The sequence below is a fragment of the Clarias gariepinus genome, chromosome 21 (assembly GCF_024256425.1).
Source record: "Clarias gariepinus isolate MV-2021 ecotype Netherlands chromosome 21, CGAR_prim_01v2, whole genome shotgun sequence".
Lineage (NCBI taxonomy): Eukaryota > Metazoa > Chordata > Actinopteri > Siluriformes > Clariidae > Clarias > Clarias gariepinus.
Genome location: NC_071120.1, coordinates 5,828,009 through 5,838,018, shown reverse-complemented (window position 1 = coordinate 5,838,018; position 10,010 = coordinate 5,828,009). Strand labels below are relative to the sequence as shown.

Genomic DNA, 10,010 nt, shown 5'->3' with positions numbered 1-10,010 from the left:
GAGCTTTTTGTTTCTCTGAACTTTAGAGTTTTTTTTTCTTTGAGCCGACCTGAACAAACCACAAGCCACCGCTTTAAACTCAGACAGGCTCCATTTCTGAGAAGTTATGCAGTGTATACTTTCTAACCACAAAGCTTCCATTTTACACAACCACTACTGCTGCATCAAAACGACATAGATGCTTTTTTACACCAGGAAACTAAACCTGAAAAGTGTTTAGCATTTGCAGAACTTTGCATAATAGTGAAACACTCATTACCACATGGCCGCCAACTTTTTGTTTTTCCTTTTTCACCTAAAACCACAAAATATGTTCCCCTTCATTTAACTTTGCATCATTTCGATCAGTGACTATTTACAGTAATTACATTATTCATAAATGTTGATTTCACTATAATTTATCCTTAGAGTATTGCACATTATTTTAATGCAATTACTGCACATCACTGACCTGCAGCACACGATTTTGTTAGTGTAAACACATTTTAATAAGATGCAGTGCAAAACTTGTGCCATTTTGCAACCAGTATAACAAAATCTAGGTTGCTACAAAGTAGGTTAACCCAAGTAGAACATCTATTTGTTTTTTTTAAACAAAACCATTAAATATGGATAGTTCACGATTGACATCACACTTTTCTATACATCGCTCACACAGCACCACGGCACAGAGAGACACTCATTATTTAGTTCTACAGATTTCCTTTAAACACTAACAGAAACCATATGTGTGTTTCTCACCTGACACAGAACAGCAAAAGACGGCTTCACCTTCGTGCTTTTTTTTTTTTTTTTTATCTTGTTACGGGTAAGTGTGCAAGTTTTAAATTTATTTCTTCATTAATTTAACACATTCTTAGTCTGGATATTCACCATATTACAGTGCGCCCAACAAAACCTTACAGGACAAAATATTGTTAACATGAAAATAAAATGTGCAATTATAAATTATTGTTTATTAATTATTTATATACACACTACATGGCTGAGACCAAATTTTTAAAAATTGTCTGATCACAGTCGATGCCAGTAGGCAAATACTACCTTGGATGAACATCAAATTAAGTTTTTTACAAAAATGAAGCCAAAAAGAAAAAGAAAAACAATTGTAGGCAATAATACGTAACCCCAATTATTTAATAGCTTGTAGCTCCACCTTTACCAGCAATAACATGAAGTAATAGTTTTTACAACATGGCCATTCTAAAACCTTGATTCTTTTATTTTTTAGCCATTCTGATGTAGATCTACTGATGTGCTTCAGATTATTGTCCTGTTCCATTACTAAATTTCTACCCATGTTAGCTGTCAGACAGATGGCCTCACATTAGCTTAGAATACTCAGTATTCAGAGGAGTTCATGTTAAACTTATTGACTACAAGGTGTCCAGGTCCTGCGTCTGCAAAAACAAGACCAATTGTCACCCCTCCACACTCATTAAGGCCAAACCACTCCATTTTTGTCTTATTTATCCATAGGAAAAGTCTCTGCGTCTAATTGTGTGGTCATGGACTTCGGCATTGCTGAAATTTTGACATTTGTCATGTTTTTTTGTCTTCAATAAAATTGAAACAAAAATCACTAAGAACTGCTGCGTAATCAGGTTTTTGCATGATGTTGTGCTTAGCACATATGATTATATAAAACCAAATATAAATATATTTTACCCAAATGATTGCCTACAAAACCACTTACAGTAAAGAGTAACTCTGGTTAAACTCTACAGGAATGGAGCTCAGTTCTATCCTCAAAATATTCCTGTTCTTCTTTATGAGTGTTTTTCTTCAGAAATTTGCAGGTAGGAGTTATTTAATATATTGAATAATGTCTGTTTGTTGTTCATGTGTACATTATATAAGTAGTGACACACTTCAGGTCATGGTGTTAATCCACTGTGAGAAGGGTGTGATGAAGCAGATTTACTGTTCCACATTGAAGTGGATTCTTTTTCTCTTGCATCATTACCTAAAGTCTGAGTTATAACAAAGACATTGTCATGTACTGTATGTCTGTGTGTTTATCTCACTGTGTGTGCATGTGTGGTGTGTGTGAGGGCAGGTGTTTGGTTGTGAATGGTGAATGAGAGACTCACTGTTTTATGTCTATTAGTTAGTAGTAGTGCAGAATCGTTTTTCTCTTCTGTTTGGTGTGACTGTGGCCAAAATGGCACCATTATTATTACTCATGGTGTGTTTTCTATAGCTATTATATATTATATTGTAATTTATTACTATTTTAGAGGACCAGCATGCATAAAACGAATTATAAACACCTTAGCCAACACGGCCTTTATCTTGAGCAATGTGGACCGCAGTGGCGTGGGCCTGATGTCATTTAAAAGCTTCTATAGCCTGTAATGCACATGTGCTTTGATCTTGTGTTATTTTCACCAATCAGCCATAACATTATAATTACCTAATATTTTTGTCATTATTATTCTAAGGCTAATTATTGGTGTTGCTCTAACCCAGTGACACCCATTACAATTTGGTCCGTGTCAAAGTCACCAAAATCCGAACATTTTCCCATTTTTTTTCTCTTACCATTTTCTCTTTTTCTTCATTCCAATATATGCACTGCTGTAACTCAACTGAAATGGTTGAGTTGCTTGCTGAAATGGTTAATGCTGGTTTCTATAAAAAGGTGTCAGAACACGAGGTCATTGCTGTTGCAAATGGTAGGACCTACCCATTAATAAGCTGTTATGTTATGACTGACTGTTGTATGTTTTATGTTCTCTCCGTGGTTGGTGGGTTTCCTCTGGGTACTCCAGTTTTCTCCCACAGTCCAAAGACATGCCTTTTGGGCTAAACGGTGTTCCCAAATTGCCCATGTGTGAATGCATGTGTGAAAATTAACCGGAGGTCCTCCCACGATTTCATGGTAAAAAATGGTAATAAATGCACCATAGGCCTCCACAGTACCTAGTTGGACTAGAAAGGTTCTATAATCGATGCTATATATTTTTATCATATCTTAAATGGAATGAAAGGATTTCTTTCTCTGCACTCTTTATTTATTCAGAATCTAAATATCCATGTTAATTTCTGTAAAACTGTATACTGTATTATTATCTGTGACTATTGTCTGAACAGTTGTGCAAATAATTCTTCTTCTTCTTCTTCTTCTTCTTTGTCTTTCGGCTGTTCCCTTTCAGGGGTCGCCACAGCGAATCATCTGCCTCCATCTAACCCTATCCTCTGCATCCTCTTCTCTCACACCAACTAACTTTATGTCCTCTCTCACCGCATCCATAAATCTCCTCTTTGGTCTTCCTCTAGACCTCCTGCCTGGCAGTTCCAACCTCAGCATCCTTCTACCGATATATTTACAATCTCTCCTCTGAACATGTCCAAACCACCTCAATCTGGCCTCTCTGACTTTATCTCCAAAACATCTAACATGGGTTGTCCCTCTGATAAACTCATTCTTAATCCTATCCATCCTTGTTACTCCCAAGGAGAACCTAAACATCTTCAGCTCTGCTACCTCCAACTCTGCCTCCTGTCTTTTCTTCAGCGCCACTGTCTCTAAGCCGTAGAGCATCGCTGGTCTCACCACTGTCCTGTACACCTTTCCTTTCATTCTCGCTGAAACTCTTTTATCGCACAACACACCTGACACTTTTCTCCACCCATTCCAACCTGCCTGTACCCGCCTCTTCACCTCCTTTCCAGACTCTCCGTTGCTCTGGACCGTTGACCCTAAGTACTTAAAATCCTGCACCTTCTTTACCTCTGCTCCCTGTAGCCTCACCAATCCTCCTGGGTCCCTCTCATTCACACACATGTATTCCGTCTTGCTGCGGCTAACCTTCATTCCTCTGCTTTCCAGAGCATACCTCCACCTCTCCAAATTTTCCTCCACCTGTTCCCTGCTCTCGCTACAGAGCACAATGTCATCTGCAAACAAAGTTGTGCAAATAATTGAGTTATTAAATTAAATTAATAAGCAAATATCTAAATAATGAACAGTTCAGCTACTATAGCAGTTAATAATCAGGATTTGTAGCTTAAAATGCAGAGGGATTTTAACATTATTGATTCACTGAATTTACATCATTTTACAGACACACACTCTTTGCAGTGCCTCTACACTGGCATAACACCAGGAATAAATCTCCCAGAGTTCACTGCTGTGGGTCTAGTGGATGGGGAGCAGGTTGTGTACTATGACAGCAACACCAGGAAGACGATCCTGAAGACAGAGTGGCTCAAGAAAGTAAATGCTCATTATCCATATTACTGGAACAGACAGACACAACAAATGCTGAGTCACCAAGAGGATCTGAAAACACTCTTGGCCACAGTAATTCTACTCTATAATCGGACTAAAGGTAAATGTAAACACATTTGGAGCTTCTACAGGTGCATGTCAGTAATGCTTCAGTGTTAACAGCAGACGTCTTTGGATTAATTAGATAAAGTAAAGTTTAATATTATCTTAATTTTATAAGTATCACCTAATGACCTGTTAAGGAGTCTTGTATTTAAAAGATCTTTAACAGACGGCATAAGGGTGAACCCACCTGTATTCTGAGAGTACTGTACTGTATGACTGCAAGATTGGGATTGTTATGACTCCTCGTAGACAAGTCTAACATCGCAAAATCGTTTTTATTCTGGTCCCACCAGGGTCCTTTTCAGATCTTCATTCTGCAGTATCTATACTACTTTCCTACGCTGACTGTCAAACACCTGCAGTTCATTCAGAAATTTTAGCCAAAGCACATAGACAATGTGAGACAATGGTTATTCTGTGACTGTGAACAAGTGTATTTGAGGAGAACTGATGAGTTTTCAGCAGATGTATGATAAGATTGCAGTGAGAACAAGGAATATCTGTCTATTTAGTGGATTTGCAAACAGTGAGAATGAGGAGCACTCGTACGTGGAGAAGCAAGAGGTTCTCAATAAGGCACCAGCAACTAAAAGGAGAGCTTGGTGAGACTATCACAAGTCAGGCAGAAAAGACCAAACCCTGGTGCCACAGAGGTGTATTTATAGGGAGACTTTTTTTCTCATGAATAGTCTACAGAAAGAATTGACATGTTTAATAATTGTGTAACTTTTTAGAAGAGAGCCCTATGAGAGTCCAGGAGGTCCAAGGAATCTCCACAATATGGCAATTTTCTCACCAAAATTGTTCCCCATGAGATTTCTTGTCAGACTTTTCTTGTCTGCCCACGGATTTTCTCGTATTTGCTCAATCAGATCACTTGATTTTTTAACCCATAGCCTGCTCATCGATTAAAGAGATTCTGTCCATTGTTCATGAGTTTGGCTGCTTCATTAAATTCTTATCCTTGCCTTGAGTAGTAATGGGTCTTAAACAACATATACAGTGCTTTGCAAAATCATTCACCCCTTGAACTTTTCCACATTTTATCAGGCTACAATCAAAGTGGAAAGAAAAATTATAAATGTTTTTTTTTTTTTTTTTTTTTTTACAAATAAAAATCTAAAAGTGTGGCATGCATTTGTATTCAGCCCCCTTTACTCTGATTCCCCTAACAAAAATCCAGTGGAACCAATTGCCTTCAGAAGTCACCTCATTCGTAAATAGAGTCCAGCTGTGTGTACTGTAAATACAGCTGTGAAGCCCTCGGAGGTTTGTTAGAGAAATACTGAACAAACAGCATCATGAAGCCCAAGGAACACAGCAGACATGTCAGTAGTATCTATGTCTTTAGACTGTAACCCCTTGGGTGTTCCTCTTTACTCTCACAGATAAAGCCAGCTAAATGACCATCTGCGCCTGTTTTATCTCAATTCATTATTCACCTTACAAATAGAGTATGTAAACTTTATCTTTGGGTTGACTAAGCACTTCCTGACAGATGTCGACAGTAATTTCTAAATGAGGAGAGTGACTCTGATCCAAGTCTTTAACACTAGACAGACTCTGTCTTCTGTGATTATATTATACATAGCTTACTTCATCATACACCAATGCACTGTTGCTTTCTGGGTTATGATTGGCAAGAAAGCATCGATTAATTTTCCATACCAGCCGCAACGACAGTCATGCAACTACAAATCAAGTTAATATTAATATATCACAATATAATATTAATATTATTGTTTTATAATGTTATTATTATTTTTTTAAGTAACAGCTCAATCATACGGCCTGCACAGTAAACAGTCCAAACTGGTATCATGGTAACATGATAAACTTTGTTTTTCTTATTTAAGTAATAATAATAGCTGAGAAAAAGAACTAACTTATTTTTATGACATGTTGTTGTGAGTGTCAAATAAATTGTGGTGGTATAAAAGAAATAACACACTGTGAGGTACTGGTGGTTAACATTAACTTTGTTTTATTAGATTAGATTAGATTAGATTAGATTAGATTAGATCAGATTAGATTCAACTTTATTGCCATTACACATGTACATGTACAAGGCAACGAAATGCAGTTTAGGTCTAACCAGAAGTGCAATAAGCAGAAAGTGCATGATAAAGGTATAAGATGCAAGTGCACTTAAAAGAACACTTATGATGATACTGTTCTATAACGGCACTTCACAGAGTGTGCTCTTCCTTACATATACAATTCCATTAGAGTTCAGAAGGGTACAGTCTGCAGGATCTGATGTCAGCTAACTGTGATCTTCATGCAGGACGAAATGAGTTCATTTAGAAATAACCAACAAAATCAGTGTGTATGTTTGTATGTGTGTGTGATTGTGTGTTTGTGCAGAAGTTCATACACTGCAGTGGATGTATGGCTGTGAGCTGGATGATGACGGCACCATTAGAGTATACATGCAGTATGGTTATGATGGAGAGGATTTCGTTGCTCTGGATCTGAGAACTGAAACCTGGATTGCAGCCAGATATCACCGTGTGATCAGCACAGCCAACTGGGTGTCTACAGCAGGTCATGCTACATATTGGAAGAGCTACCTGGAGCATGACTGTATAGACCAGTTACAGCTGTTTCTGTCTTTTGGCAAAGAAACTCTGGAGAGGAAAGGTAAAGCCGATCTTTAAGGCCATTCTTCACTTTGATACATCACACACATAACGTAGTATGAATAAATGTGCCATATAAATATTGCACTCTTTTAAAATTAGCCTTCACCTTTAGCACTTTAACTCCTCTACATCAAACAGTTTTGGTCTCCTGGTGTTATATATACACTGTACAGTATATTGTAACTGGTTTGATGCACAGATGGCACCACAATCATGGATACAAGATGAGGTTTTATGGAAAAGGAGTAATTTTATTTAGGAAATAGGAAAAGGAAAGTATTAAAGGAGGGAGGAAGGGAACATGGGATGGAAAAGTATGTACGTGCTCCGCCCTTTGATCGCCATGACAGAGGACATCCACGACCTCACTGCCGGAGCTTTCGCAGCTTGTTCACTCTTACACAGAGCTCATTTCTCATTTCGTGGCCCTGCCTCCGAGGAAGAGAATGCTTACATTAACATTTGCTTACATTTGGGCATTTGGCAGACGGACTTACATTTTTATCTCATTACACATCTGAGCAGTTGAGGGTTAAGGGCCTTACTCAAGGGCCAACAGTGTCAACTTGGTGGTTGTGGGGTTTGAACCTGGGATCTTCCGAACCGTAGTCCAATGCCTTAACCACTGAGCTACCCCTGGCCCCAAAAATGCTGCTAGAGGCACACGTCACAGCCCCTGTTCCCAGCCGGGGAAAGCCGGCCTGCCACAGGATGTCACTGAAGACTCCCGTCTGAGGCCGGCCCACAGGACACCTGGGAGGGGGCGGTCCAGCCATCCACTGACAGGAGAGTCAGCGCGAGTGACCGACACAGGAGCTGGTGCCCATGCGGGTCCACGCTGCCACTCTGCCCGCCACCACCGCTCACCAGCCTGTGCCTGACCTGCACATGCACACCTTTTCCTTTCCTTTTTCCCCTTTCTCCCTTATTTAACCCTTTACTTTCCTATTATATATATATATATATATATATATATATATATATATATATATATATAGTATAATATATATAATCAGTGTAATCAGAGTAATCTGTTTGACCAGATGCACTTTTAACAAGTCAGTATGGATAGGCAATGGGCTCCGACATGGCAATAAAGTGTATGAGGTTGTGGTTTATTGATAATTATTTCCATATATAAATAAGCTAAATGTTTGACTATATTGTGGTAGTTACAGTTTGACACACATCTAAATAAATCTGTGAGTCTTGAAATATTAATATCTGTGACTCTGCAGTTCGTCCCGAGGGGTCAGTGTTCCAGAAACACTTGTCTCCTTCTCCAGAGGTGGTGTGTCACACTACAGGTTTCTTCCCCAAACCAATAAATATCACCTGGCAGAAGGACGGAGAGGACGTGCATGAGGATGTGGAGCTCAGAGAGACGTTACCCAACCAGGATGGAAGCTTCCAGAAGAGAAGCATCCTGAAAGTCCCAGCTGAGGAGCTCCAGAACTACACCTGCGTGGTTCAGCACAGCAGCTTGAAGAAGGAGTTAGTGCTTAGTATTCTTGAGCAGAAAGGTCTGAGAAATACTTTTCTATAAAACTATATATTTAAAGTGTAAATGCTGACTTACTGATACAGCAGATAAAAAAGGCTTAATGTAAAGATTTTAATAAATTGTAAAGTATCAGCTAAAGTGATTATTAATATCTGGTCAAAAGCCCCTAGACCCCTTAAAATCATTCCCATAAAGGTTTTTTTTAAACATTAATATAGTGTCCGTCCTCTGTTTTGCTGCTGTAAGAGCATGATACTTTAGAAGTCGGAGTACCCTGCTAGTACGATGTCGTCAAATCAAGGTGGCTGTGCTGCAAGCATGATGTCATGCAAACCTGTCAGTGGTGCCACCATGATGTTCTCAAACTTACTGTAGGATGCATTGCAGGAACTAGGTTGCTTAAACCTTGTGTCAGAGTGAACATGACATCCATAAAGCCAGCTAGTGGAAGAAGCACACGACTCTCACACCCAGCTGGTGGAAACAGCAGTACATCCTCAGCAACAGAGCCAGCTGAATGCCACTCAGTGTTACATGGTGCAGGTTGGAGAGCCGCACCACAAGATAGCATTTATTAGAACCATAAAGCAGGGCTTCTGAGGGGGTCAGTAAAATAGGAGGTAGTGAGAGTGCTTATGACACGCACAGGACCACCTTCTCATTTTAAGATTATTAATGGGAAATTAAAAGGAGAAATGGAAGAAAACTGATACAGTAACACAAAGTAATCAGAGCTCCAACATCTGCTCGAGACCGAACAGAGCTCTAGAAAATGTAAATAAACTTCTGATCTTCTCGGGGCGTTCACCGTGGATTTATGGGAGAGAGTTTTTAGACTCACTATTACTTAATTAGGAGCGCATGCTAAACTAATGCGCGTCTCTTTCTCTCTCTCGCTGCGTGCTTTCTTTTCTAAGTTTTCTTTTTGCTTTTCTTTTTCTTTGTCTTTGGCCTGGATACCTTACCGGTGCTACCTAAATGATCGTACAAAGTGCTGAGGTATCAGGACCCTTAAACAAACAGGCCACCAGGTGTGGCGTGTCGTGACTGATTGCCTTACAACAGCGTTGCCTGGCAACCGCATGTATAAGTAACCGCGCCTCAGAACTCCAAAGGATAGCAGCCTGTGGAACTGCCCGTTCTGAACAATGCAGAGTATCTTTGCGCGGTTCTGCCCTGTGTGAGAACCCCGTCATTACACTCAGAGGCCCTTGCTCCTGGAGCTCCATGGAGTATGGTATGCAGGTGTTCCTCTTTTGGCACTTGGTACAAAGAAAGCCTACTTATGCTGGAAACATTTATGCTGTGTGTCTAATGGCTTAAAGCATATTACAAGCGCTGACTTTTTTTCCTGTGTGCTCCACATTGCTGTCAGCCATTTACTGGATTAAACCCAGAAAACTACAGTATTGCTATTCAGTATTACTACAGAATTACTACAGTATGTACATGTACTGTTCTATCTGTAAAAATGGCAAATAAAAAAAACGTTCAGTTCAGTTCAAATGGACAACTGTAT

General features: G+C 39.4%; 1 protein-coding gene across 1 annotated transcript; it reads left to right on the top strand.

Moving 5' to 3' along the window:
• The first annotated feature begins 1,741 nt into the window (after positions 1-1,741).
• Positions 1,742-8,553, top strand: LOC128509755 (H-2 class I histocompatibility antigen, Q10 alpha chain-like). Its single transcript, XM_053481589.1, has 4 exons — positions 1,742-1,799; positions 4,071-4,337; positions 6,710-6,985; positions 8,226-8,553. Exons 1-4 carry the CDS (start codon positions 1,772-1,774, stop codon positions 8,531-8,533), a joined length of 879 nt encoding a protein of 292 aa, XP_053337564.1. The 5' UTR covers positions 1,742-1,771; the 3' UTR covers positions 8,534-8,553.
• The last annotated feature ends 1,457 nt before the right edge of the window (positions 8,554-10,010 follow it).

Coding starts and splice junctions, on each gene's coding strand:
- LOC128509755 (XM_053481589.1), top strand. CDS start 1,772: ATGAGTGTTTTTCTTCAGAAATTTGCAG. Junction 1,800..4,070: donor TTTTCTTCAGAAATTTGCAG/GTAGGAGTTATT, acceptor ATCATTTTACAG/ACACACACTCTTTGCAGTGC. Junction 4,338..6,709: donor ACTCTATAATCGGACTAAAG/GTAAATGTAAAC, acceptor GTGTTTGTGCAG/AAGTTCATACACTGCAGTGG.